Source organism: Anoplophora glabripennis, unplaced genomic scaffold (genome assembly GCF_000390285.2).
Source record: "Anoplophora glabripennis isolate ALB-LARVAE unplaced genomic scaffold, Agla_2.0 scaffold658, whole genome shotgun sequence".
Lineage (NCBI taxonomy): Eukaryota > Metazoa > Arthropoda > Insecta > Coleoptera > Cerambycidae > Anoplophora > Anoplophora glabripennis.
This window is the reverse complement of record NW_019416734.1, coordinates 73,317-86,595: the sequence shown is the minus strand read 5'-3', so window position 1 is coordinate 86,595 and position 13,279 is coordinate 73,317. Positions and strand designations below refer to the sequence as shown.

Sequence of the window (13,279 nt, the reverse complement as noted above, 5' to 3'; positions counted from 1 at the left end):
CTGTTTCGTTTTCGTTTGGCCACGCTGTATAACAGCCCGCAACCTAATCGTGAGCAGATCGTTAGCAGGGCTTGTACTCTACATTATTTACAATTGAACATTATATGTCTCTGTTGCTGTTCAATTTGTAATTGGTGCACTTTTGTACCCATTAGTACACTTTGGATGTAATTCAAATAAAATAAAGTAAGCATAAAAAAGTCGAAAATTATTACTTGTTTTCCTGCAGGTTTGTCGAAGTTTGCCAAGCTAGCCCGCTCAGTGACAAGAAGCAGATCGGTGCTGGTCTCTCAGTTCTCGTCGCACCTACCGAATCTGAAGGACACCACCAAGCAGTCGCACCTGGCACAAGTAAACACCCCCAACCACTTCGACCAGCAATTAACCTGATTTTTTTTCCATGCTGCTTTGGATTTTCTTTTGAATTATATTATTTGACCACTAGATGATGAGCTTAAGTGCGGACATCATGCCACAGTACAGGCAGGAAGCCCCCAAGACCCCTCCACATATTCTACTTCACTACTGCGCCTTCAAAGCTATTTGGGATTGGATTATACTTTGTTTGACTTTTTATACAGCCATTATGGTTCCTTACAACGTAGCTTTTAAGAATAAGACATCTGAGGTAAAACGTTTTTTATTTTTTATGGTAAGGAGACGTAAAATTAATGGCAAATACAAGTAAAATCAATTTAGCCCTTTGCACTTTATAGGCGACACTGCCATTTTATGTTACAGCAGTCGCACTATTGTCTAAGTCAGTTGACGTCAAGTTTCAGACAGGGTGAGTAAGATAATTTTCTCGCTTATTTGAAGGTATATGAAAATACTAAAAATTCACAATTCACTACACTTTAGAATAATAAAAAAACAAATAATGACAATTGAAAAAGATAGCGACCAAACCATATTCTTTAAATATAATATAATGCGTATTTACTTACTTTGTAATGAAATTGTGCTTGATGAAAAAAAATATTTCAGTTATAGTTAGCTGCAAAAATAAAACAATATAGAAGTAGTAATTATTAATACCTAATGAGTGGCATTTGCTGCGAGTTGCATTAGTAATTCTGTTTGGCTTTGAACAAAAATTGTTGTTCTTACTCCTAAATTAAATGTCAGTTTTTGCTTCTCCACTGTTTGGAACCCCTGAGTCCTCTGATGGTTGTGCTCCTGTTTGGATAGGGCCACTATTCGCCTTATTTTATGTAGTGTATAAGTTGACAGCGATTCCAGAAGTTCTCAATAGTTTTGAATATTATTAATTTTAAGCAACGTTTTGCAGATTTATCGATTTTAGGTACTGAAGATGCTTATTATGAATTCCAATTTATTCAATTATTCAAAAAATACTCATCCAACAAGTGATGCTCTATAACAAAATATGTTAAATCTAGTATTAAAATATAACAAAATGAAAACTTGAAACAAAGGAATTAAATATAAAAGAGAAAAAAAAACATACAAATAACATAAATACAACGAACAAAACAAAAAGTTAACAAACAATATAAGGTACACATGGCCATTTAAGTAATTTTTAGACTATAAGTCGGACAACAAAAAATGTCGGTATTATTTTCTACCTAACTATACTAGGATATATACAACTGTGAGGCTACATGGATGTTTATGCATTCTGTGGATAGATTATTAAAATCCTTATTGCTTCTAGCTGAGAATAATTGTATTTTGATGTGAATGTTATTTAAAACACTAGGACTGTCCAATATAGTATGGAGAACCTTATATAAAAGCATGACTTGAGAAACGGGTCTTCTTTTAGAACCGTCATGAAATGTTGAACTGCTCAATTAATAAATCCTGCAGAAAACTCTGATGGGCATATGTACCATCTAGTAAGTATATAGCTGATTTAGCTCTACTATTTCCAAAGCTGCAACGAATATGAGTAATGTGTAGCAGTCGTGGTGTACAAATATTAACAAAGTCTTTGGAATTCCCCATATTTTTTAATCCAGACGACGTAATATGTCTATATGTTTCATAAAAGATAAAGTCGGATCAAAAATGTAACTCCAACGTCTTTTATGTAATCAGGTCTATGCAGTGGTTTAATATCTAGTTTATAACCAAAGAGGGCAGAATTTCTTTCTAATGAATTTAACCATATTACACTTGGAAACATTTAACGTTGTTAAATTATTAGTTTGATACCATCGACTCATAACATTAATCAGAAATGACGAGTGTTTATTTCGAACAGAAGTTCAAGATCATCTGAATACATTATATGGTGTACTTGTAAGTCAGCTATGATGTCGTTTATAAACAAAACAAAAAGGGTCCGAGAGTAGAACCTTGAGGCACACCAGATATTTTCTGAAACTTATGAGACTTAAAACCACGACATTAAACAAACTGATACCTATTTGTAAATGATTCAAACAGTTGCAATTTCAGATATAAGTACCAAACCTATCCAGTTTGTACAACAAGCACGGTCGAGTCAGTCAAAAGTCTTAGTGAAGTTCGGTATAAATAACATCCACTAGCTTTATCTTGTCTATTTTATTACTAATAAGCTGTGTTTTCTGTACAATGTCAGTAACAGTAGATCTGCCTTTAATGGAGCCGTGTTGCTCACACTACAACAACCCAGACAAAAAAACCGTGTAATAAAATCTCAAGTATTTTGGAGAAGTTGCAAGTAATAGAAATTGGCCTGCAATTAACTAATTCATTCTCACTGCCCTTCTTGTTCAACAATTGTGACAATTTTCGAGATTTATTTTTATTTGTTTAGATTAATGCATTCTATCTATCATTAAAAATCATCTCCAAGTTTGTAAGCACCCCTACAGTTTGGTCGCCATTGTTCTATTTGTCATTTATTTGTTTTTCTGTTCAAATTTTTAAATATTTCCTAGAAGTTCTAGGTCGACACAATTTTTAAGTTTGTTCATATTTGTTATATCAAGTGAAATAATAGAAGTGGCTCACATCAAAACGGTTACTGTATTCTCAAGAAAATGCACAAATTTCAAGGGAATATTGCTAAGGTAAATAGCTAAAAATATGTATAAAGCAACGTGCGGTAATGCACTGTTTCAGAAATATAGACTCTTAACTCATTGATCACAATTTATCTCTTCAGAAAATAAAATAATCCCACCAAAAGCATCTATCAATAACTTACTCATCCTGTATATTAACGCAGTCTTTTACGTGCGCATATATTTCAAAATTTTGTAAAATATCTCTAAAGAAACTTTTTAACTGGATTTAATTTCAACCAAAAACAAGTTTTAAGAGGAGCAAGCTAAGTTTATGAGTATTTCATGTTTACTGGAGTGCAAAGGGTTACATATGTGATAGTGATTTGCAGCATTAGGATAAGTTTTAGCATAACGAATAGTATGTATAACGTAAATAAAGCAGAAGTTGATTAGAAGTGTACAAAAATTTATTTTTATTATTATTTTCAAAGGTTTAGTTATTCCTTTTATTCCAGAAATTTGCCGATAAATTAATTATGTTTTAAGTAAAATATAGATGGAGGTCTTAATTTTTTAATACAACTTTAGTTATCTAATTTTATACAAACATGTGCACTACTTTTTTTTGTTTTTAAATGGGATGCCTTATGTGGTCCCTGATACTAACATTTATTTGAATTTATAAAATATAGCTTATATCCATCTCGCTGGTATTGATTTAATAGAATTTTTCAACAAATGAATTGCTAAAACTGTCGTATATAAATTTCCGTTAGCCCATGTCGAAAAAATCAATGATTTCTGCCTAGTTCTGAAAAAACATAAAGATGTATAGGTCCCCTTTTGCTTAGACTATTTTATGAGCTTTCAGAGAATAAAATCCCCATAAAAAGCTCAGTTTATCCAAAGATTAACAAACACTGGAAAAATACTACTACATCTAAACAGTTTCTGCATTATTGTGACACTGATTTCTTTACTGCTTTCATATGCCTATCAAAAATTATTACAATTTATTGTTACAGCTTATTAATACTAAATCATAACTTCGGTAGATATTAAAAAAAAAATAGAAAAATACAGTATACGTTGGGAAACTATATTTTTTCGTTCTTTTGGCCGAATCAAGAATTGGATAAATAAAAAAAATGTTTCCCGATATATTTTGCTGCGACAAACCTCAATAAATATGAAAAAAATAATATATTTCAACAAAATTCACTACAAATAAAAAAAAACTAAATCTTAAATTTTTAAATTTTCATTTTAAATAAAATATTTCACGTGTTTTTTACCAAATTTCAACAAAAAAGCAATTTGGAATACTATACATTCAGAAAAAAATAATTTGCTGGTTCATTTAAAGGAAGGTCCGTGCTTCTTATTACAGGACAACATGATCATTCCCAATATGTTCAGAATCTTTATCAGCTTCTAAAAATGGAAATCGTCTAATAATTTGTTTATTAAAATAATATCAAAAAGTTATTATCTTACATAATAATATATTATTATATTGGCAACCATATACAACCGGATATAAAATCCAATAACGAAAGTTTCTGAATTTTTCCATTTTCTTTAAATTTTTCTGGAAAAAAACAGGTTATTTCCAATGCTCAATTTTTCCGAACCGTAAACTTAAGTACATACAAGAAAGAATAGGCTAATATAATTTATTTACCAATTAAATCTATGTAGATTTGTCTCATAAAATATAATATATGCATAAGAAAGTAACAGACATAGATTTAATTTACAAAAAAAATAAGTTTGTTATTGTAATCAAATAGCTTATACTCGTATATGTTAGACATTGCATTGCTATATTTAGCTTATACAGGGTGTCCCAGTATTCCTTGCACATGGAACTTCAATAGATTCAAGGCGATATAACTAACTTAACCTTAACCTATTCAAACTTGCTTCGTCTAGCATCAAGAGGGCGTCAAAGTTACCAAAAAGCTTCAGTTTTTTGCCAAGTTTCTATAAAACTCTGTCCGATTTAAATCAGTTTAATTTAAATATGCCACTTTTGACGTTGTAAATGAAATATGTAGTTACATTAATAATTAAATTTCTCCATATTTTTTTTTACATGTTTTACAACTTCACTTCTTATATAAGGTTGGTAAGAGATTTTTTTAAAGGTTTTTTTTAGTATTCCTAACCGTTTTTGCGTAATTAATTACTTTATTAATCATCAACAGCGTATTTTTGATACTTTGAGTTAATTATCTCCAAAAATTTGACTTAGGTACTTCTTAATAAAAATTAAATTAATCTTTACTGAGTTCAGAAACTTGTAGTCTAAAATGTTTGGAAATAATCAATATTTCAGTCAAAAACAAAAAACGTTCATTTCATATCTTCCTCATTTTACAAATTATGCACAGTCGTCAAATTCATGTAATTTAATAGTTGTCAAATAAGACAACCACAGAAGTTAAAATTTTTATAGTTATAAATTAGAGAATTGAAGAAATCTGACATGATCCTTTTTATCAAGTTTTGTATCACTGTCAATGATGTTAGTCTCAATAATTTTCATCAAGAATCATTCCACAACTTTCTGAACTCCACAAAGCTTTATTTCATTTTATTATCAATTAGATCAAACTATTTGAGATAAATTAAATCAGATTATTTTTTCGAAAATCCTTGGTGATGATTAATAAAATAATTATGGGTAAATAATCAGGAATACAAAAAGAAAAAGTCGAGATAAACTTGAAGAAAGTCCCTTAAGATAAATAAAGAATTAATTGTAGGTTTTAAGATCACCAAATAAAATTATATTGAGAAATTTGATTGGTGTTGGAGGTATTTTCCCGAGGGCGGAACATCTTATTTGAGGCGTCATGCTCATACCGTGTTCCTACTGTGCAACTGTCATGTCGTGTCGTGTTGCGTACATTTTCACTGAACGTTCAGCTACTGTTGTCAAACTACAACGTGTCAGTTTACGAAATTAATCAGGATGAGGAAGACGTTGTGGTAACATGTTTTGCTTACATTCTTCTCAAACGAGAACAAAAAAAGAGAAAGAAAATATTCTGGATTCATCTCTTGTACCGGGCAAGAGATGAGGAAGGGGAATTTCACACAATTTTCTACAGATTGATAGATGATCCTATCAAATTTGTGAAGTATTTCCTAACGAATTATCCAAAATTTCGAGACCTATTGGAATTGGTTCGTCCACATATTCAGAAGAAGAACTCAACATTTAGATCTATCTATCTTCTAACCGCAGGCAGGTCCCATGTCGCGAATCGCTTCCTCGAGCAATTTGCAACCAACGGTTAGCGCACAGCAGGCGCACAGTTGTAACATGACAGTTCAAGTGAAAATGAGAATTGATGTTTTCCGTCTTATTACGTGGAAAAATATTTTTGAGATTCTAGACGATACAACATGAACGGAACATGGTCGGAGCACAGTACCCTAAATGAAAACCAGCCTTAAAGTGTACACCTTCATTTTTTTAATAACTCTTAGGGGCTCACCTTTAAAGCGCTGTAGTAAGAAAATTCCAAGTAAAGCCTCATTAAATCCCTCAGAAAATCTATACCTCCTCTTAAATCTCAGTACATTCTTGCTACATCCGAGTAAATGTTAGAAAAAAAATTAAAAGATAAAACTTAACCTTTTTATCAATTTTAACGCCCTCTAATGGGTAAATGAAGATAGAGGTAAATTTAGTTAAATCACCTTAATTCGAGCCTAAGAATTTCTGGTAGTTCTACGTACACGGAATATTGAGACACCCTGTATATTATAAATAGGTGTTATTTTTAGGATGTATCTCTATTGGTTGTGGACTCAATTGTCGATGTGATATTCTTTATCGATATAGTTTTAAACTTCCATACAACTTTCGTTGGACCGGGTGGGGAAGTGGTCTCCGACCCGAAAGTTATCCGTATGAATTATTTGAAAAGTTGGTTCATAATCGATCTTCTGAGCTGTTTGCCGTATGATGTATTCAACGCTTTCGACCACGACGAAGACGTAAGTATTTATTGGAGCTCATTTAACTTTCAATTAAAGGGGTTTGATTAAACAGCTTGTTAAGTAACAGGTACAAAGCGCACGGATCTCTACAAAGCATTCCGTTTAAAATTGCCCCCTCCGATACAATTATTTTCGAGAAATATTATTTAATGGACATGTACTACTTAAATTTGGATATAAATGACATAGTTCTTCATAGCGATGCATAAGGGGAAGTGCGGGAGGCCCAAATTTGACACTTTTGGAGGCATTCTTATATTTCCCGAAAAGATAGATTTTGTGAGCCCGATTTTCGAAAAAGTTGAATGACGAAAACCGCGATCCAATATATTCTTTTAAGAGATACTGAGCGTTTTTCAATTTCTATCGTTACTTATGATCCTTTATAATTTTTTTGTTTCGAGTTCGATTTCCGTAATAGGTTTGTTTATACAACTTTTTACGAAGAATCTAGCGACGGAAACAACACTTCTCTATAACTTCGAGTTTTTCAGTTGTAATCTAAGTGTATGTATTTTAAAATGGAATACCCTACATATTTCTCAATTTTTTAAACTGGCATAAAATTTCCTTTCAAATGGCTTGTCATAGATGATCCACAAAAAAAATCTTTCAAGGAATAAACGTCAAAAATATTTTTTTATTTGTTCTTCAACTGTTTCTTAACACAACGGAGTGTGCCATGGTGTACTTGTTATATCGAAGAGCAAAAAAATAATATTTTTTGGTATTCAAACCCTGAAAACATCATTTGAATAGAAATTTTACGTAAATTTAGAACGCATAAAAAATTTACATTTTATTATAACTTGAAATTATAGAAACATATTGCGTACGCCAATGGATTTTGCGTAAAAAACTGTAAAAACACCCAATATACAAAACTAAAATATTTTTACAATAGAAAAACTTTATAAAAAACAATCAAAATCGAAAAACAGCCAGTATTTCATAAATAAATGGAGATGGAAATAAATGAACTTTAGCTGTATAACTTTTCTTGAAAATCAAACCAGTGACATCTGAAATTTTCTTTCTACTTTTTCGAATAATTGGAGACAACCTCTAAATGTGTGCAGTTTGATCCATCTTGTACACAAGCTTTTCATGAAAAGATTATACAGGGTGTTTCAGTTCGGGTGAATCAAACTTTAATCACAAATAGAACTTTACTACTCATGACCTACAAAAATTTGTAAATTGTACAGTAAATTATGCACATGTGCAAATGTTAACACCACACCAAATTTGAATCAATTTGCTATAAGCATACCAAAGATTTCATAAATAATATGGTGAGACTTAGACCCTTGCTTTCTAAGGCAATTCTGAATTATTTATTGAGTTCTATTTGTGGTTAAAGTTTGATTCACTCGAACTGAAACGTCCTGTATAATTAGAATTTTCTGAAACAGGGAATTTGTGCGAATTAATTTATTACAGGCGTTAAAATTTTGCTATTTTCTTGACAAAGTGCTAGAATGACGGCAATTTATTTTTTCCAAATAGTGTAAATATGTATAAAAAGGTGGTTTTAAAAAACAATAAAGACGATAAAATGAGGAAAATTGTTTGTATATTCCTATGACATAATTTGCTTCCGAATCCTGAACATACAATATAAAAGGTGTTAACGAAATAAATACACAAAATTTGAAAATGTATAAAACATGTCGAAATATGATGAAAACCTTAGTAGAGTTTTTGTCAGTGGCGGCCCCTAAGGGAGATACAGCCCCTTAAGGGGTAACTCAGGAAACGGTTTTTTTTTTGCATAACTTCAAAACGGTTTAATATTAAATCACAAAATTTTGGGATTGTATTACTATTTGTATGATTAATAATAGTAAGTAAGTAAGTAAGTAAGTAAGTAAGCATTTATTGGTGTTATTACATAAGAAAAATGTTTACACACGTCAAAGAAAAACATGGCCAAAGCATACAATTAAAATACAATTCAAAGAGAAGCACATCATATTATAAAAACAATCATAAAGTACATAAAGTACAGATAACTATAAAATACAAACACTACATTTCGACTTACAATTTAAAATTAGATTAGCAAAATTATGATTTAAAAATTCATCAAGTGTATAGTAGTAGTTAATAATATACAAATCAAAATTTGCTACCGAGCCGTAAAAAAATGCGGGACCATGTGGCAAATTTTCCAATTTTTTTTTAATGTAATTTTTTCTAATTCCTGAATCGAAAATATGAAAATTTATCATATTTTGCATAAAAAGGTACTCTTATTAGATTTTAATAGCATGATTCTAGTAAAATCCATTTCAATAATTTCTTACGTTCTCAGAAATTCCTGCTGCAAAATAAATATATCAAATTATGCCATAAAAAAAATACTATTTGTGACACTTAACAGAGGTGTCCAGTATATGTCAATTACTGATTAGATTACCTACTCAAAATTCCAATTTGAGAAATTTGAATAGGACAGGTGATCCGCGCGGATTCCTCTGTGAAAATTATTATTCATTGTTTAAAATTTGTTAATTTTACTAGATTTTTTGTTCAATTTAGTCGAGACACAAATGCGATCCGAATAAGTTTTTCTTGAATATTCCCTAAACTTAATTTTGGCACTTACCCTGTTTGACACTTTCACATTTCATTTCAATTAGTCTGTGTATATAATATTGCGGAAACTTTTTACCAAAGAGCTTTTTGGTGTAACTTCTAATCAACTTTGCACCGCCTTAATTGCCTCGTTATCATTTGTAAACTTCTAACTCTACAAGTGATCCCAACAAATGAGTCTGACGATGCCTTGTTCGGGTACTTCATCTTTCAGAGAGTATAGCAATATAGCATATGAACGTCGTCATATGTTACTCTTTAGAGGCGACAATAACCTTTTTGAGTGAATTTTCGGGTGTTAGATAATAACGTAAGCTTCATTCTGTTAACTAACATGTTACTGTTCGTCTACTCGTCACAACTTCACCTTTTCTTATAAATGTACCAATATAGAACCAGTTTACTTACAATTTCTTGAAATTTTTTGGCCCCATGTTTCATACTTTCTAGTAGTAATGACGTATCCAAAGCTCGCTTACAAATTCAAAGAAGATATAAACTTAGTTAAGATGTTAGAAGTGGCGTTACAAAGCCAAAGGAAAAAAACAGTATATAATCAATTTATATAAGAACTCTTATAACAACGTTATTAAACAATCAATATTATTTAATATCTTTCCCTGATAATATCAATATTCGTCTGTTTGTTTTTGAGCAGGAGTTTCATTACACAAGCACAAAAAAAATTAAAAAGTGGTTTGATCTATGAACTGCTGTAATCGCACAGAAACGTGACTGACATCTAACTAAAAAGTCATATTCCACCATACCTCTAAGTATTTTAACTATTCCTAACCCAAAAACTCGATATAATTATAGTCCTGTATTTTAATTATAATTAGGTAATTCAATTACATATTTACACATTCACACGTACTGATGTTTGAAAATATGTAGGTACTAACAAGTCTGGTTTGAAAGGAAAAACTTGTTGCAATAGTCTTGTTGCAATTCTTTTGTTGACCCGAATTTGAACCCTGAAAATGATCATGTACATTAACAAATTCATTCATTTCATACATGATCATATGGGACATCAGAGCATTTGACGAGGCTTTACTTCAACATTTTATGTTCTAGTGTGCCAGACTAAAAGTTTGATTAAAGTCGTTAGGTTAAAATTTATTTATACCCCGTTGGAAAGGCAAACGAAAAAGAGATAGATACAATTCAATTCCTTTGTTCGCTTGCATTTAGAAAATGAAAATTTCCATCCTTTTGAAGAGAATTCGCGCAGATGCAAAATTGAAGGAAGATGTTTTTTGTTGACCACAAATTAGAAAAATGTTAAACTACCTGATTTTTATCATAAGAATGACCAACAAAGAAAAGGAAAGATGGCGTAGCTTTAAGAGAGTTGTTAAAAACATACATAACCATAAAAATAAAGAGTACAAAAGGAATGATGCAAAACTTCCACAGAATGGGATGTTTGATGAAGTGAAGATGCACTTCCTGGATTCCCATATAGATTAATTTGTAATTTCAAAATAAACCCTGGGTTTGGGCATAATTCATGAATACTTAAATATAACCTGTTCAACCGCATCGGTGCCCCATATGATTCCTCGCAAAAAACGATATTCATGTTTTTGTGGCCATTTCTGTCATAATCTTTGATTCACTGGACCAAACAAAGATTCAAAGAATACTTGGCAACAAGGAATTCAATTTCATGTTAGTTACGCCACTTATTGATAAAATCCCAAAATGATTTTAGCGATTCATAGTCGAATATTTGGGGCTTGGAAATAAACCATGATCCGATTGAATAAATCTAAACAAACCATATTTTTCTGTTCCTGTGTAATTAATGGGGTTTCATCCTTGAACAGGAACGGAAAAGAGCAAAAAAGCAGATAAAACAAAATCAAGGTAGATTTTACATATCAAAAACCAACCTGATTAGGGAGCCACTTTAGTAATATGTGAAACATTAAATTATTATGAATAAGCAAAGTAGCACAAATGAATAGATTAATTTTTATCACTTTTACTCACAGTTCAGTTCTGAATTTTGTCTGTATGCTAACGTCACTTTCCACAATCCGTAACACTGGCAAATTTTCGAACTAATTTTTTATGTAAATCCCTTCTCTTGATTTACCGGGTTTAAATGATCATCGTTAAAGTCAGACGGTAATCTTTAACGTTAAAAAAATCATTCACCTGACAATGTTCTACAACTAGAAAATGTTTGTTTCTGATTTAAACAATTCAATATAAACCTCAATATTTTGTAAATGCAAAGATAAAGTCGTAGAAATAGTGGAAGTATAAAATATAAGAAAACGTACGCAGCACAAGCTTTGGATGATGTAACATTTTACAGCCCACATTTGGGTCATTTGTTCTCTGTAATGGATTTATTAAAATTTATCTTTAAACGAACTATCCATTTTTCATTATATGTGAAAGCGTTTTTTTATGAACTAAATTCCTGCCAACAACTTCCAAGTAATGTTTCTCTAATGTTGGCCAAACAGTGTCGAAACAGAGAAATAAAAGTAGCTTGTTAAGCTTTTGAAAAACACATACATAAAATGTTTGGCGGATTCACCTGGATATTAACATCCATATTTTGCGTATTTGCTATATAAATACATAGCTATAGAAAAGTGCTTTTACAAATTACATTCTAAAAGTAGATATTTCACAACTTTGCAAAACATAGATCAAGGATAATTTTAAATTACTTACTTTAACTAAATATTAAACTAAGAAAGTATGTTATAGAAATGTACGCTAATATGATTTCTATAATAAATGTACATTTAGTAGAAACAATATATGTCTAATCATTTATCCTAAAAGACAGAACACAAATTGATTTAGAATTAGGTTAATGCCCTGCAAGCTACCCCTACAAACCAATTTATGTATTCGAAAGACAAGCCTGACCCCTTAAAACAAAAACCAAGATTAATAAATCATTCAAATCCTACAAACATGTGTTATTTAATGAATAATATTTTCATTGTGCGCTGTTTTCTCTCTTCCACAAATTTTGCATATTAATAAAGTTCTCTGTATTTTAATGGCCCCTAGAATTTATTTGTGTCTCTGCTATACATTACATTGCAGATGAATGATCTGGTAAACAGTATGACACATTCTCGATTCAATGAAAACATACTGGGAAATAACTAGATTGGATAGAGGGTTTGATGGAACTAAAAGTACGTTTTTAGTGCTATTATTTATTCTCTGAAAGGCGATATACGTTTTTAATTAATTTCACTCTTTCGTTGCCATTATTAACACATATTTGTTTTTTTTTTATTCACATAGTGTTTAATTTAAGTTGGTTTTAAACAAGAGACGAATTAAAAATTATTGGTAAAGGTTTTAGCAGTATACCAAAGTTTTCTCAATAAATTTTAACCGAGCTAAAATATTTTATACATCACGTTTTTCCTATAAGAAACATAAAAATCTAAAAAATGTTATTGAGTATTGTACAAGGTTCCTTTAATTCGACTTATGTATCTCTTCAATATTTTCCTTAGTCTAATATGGCACAAGAATTTCAAATAAATTGGGGGTCTGTTCTGAAGCTTAGGACAGGTTATGTCATGCTAAGATGACGTTAACACGTCTTGTTACATCAGTCTCACCCGATACGCTGATCGCATTATTATGACTTAACTGATATTCAAAGAAGGGAGCCAAAGTCTTATGGGACTTTGGGCTCA

At 30.9% G+C, this 13,279-nt stretch overlaps 1 protein-coding gene across 1 annotated transcript in view; it reads left to right on the top strand.

Moving 5' to 3' along the window:
- Window positions 1-13,279, top strand: part of LOC108913488 (potassium voltage-gated channel protein eag) — a 140,539-nt gene that overhangs the window by 70,732 nt on the left and 56,528 nt on the right. Inside the window, exons 4-6 of the mRNA XM_023455345.1 lie at window positions 230-351; window positions 446-628; window positions 6,768-6,980. Coding sequence (XP_023311113.1) covers window positions 230-351; window positions 446-628; window positions 6,768-6,980 — 518 coding nt within the window. The remainder of the gene's footprint in view (window positions 1-229; window positions 352-445; window positions 629-6,767; window positions 6,981-13,279) is intronic.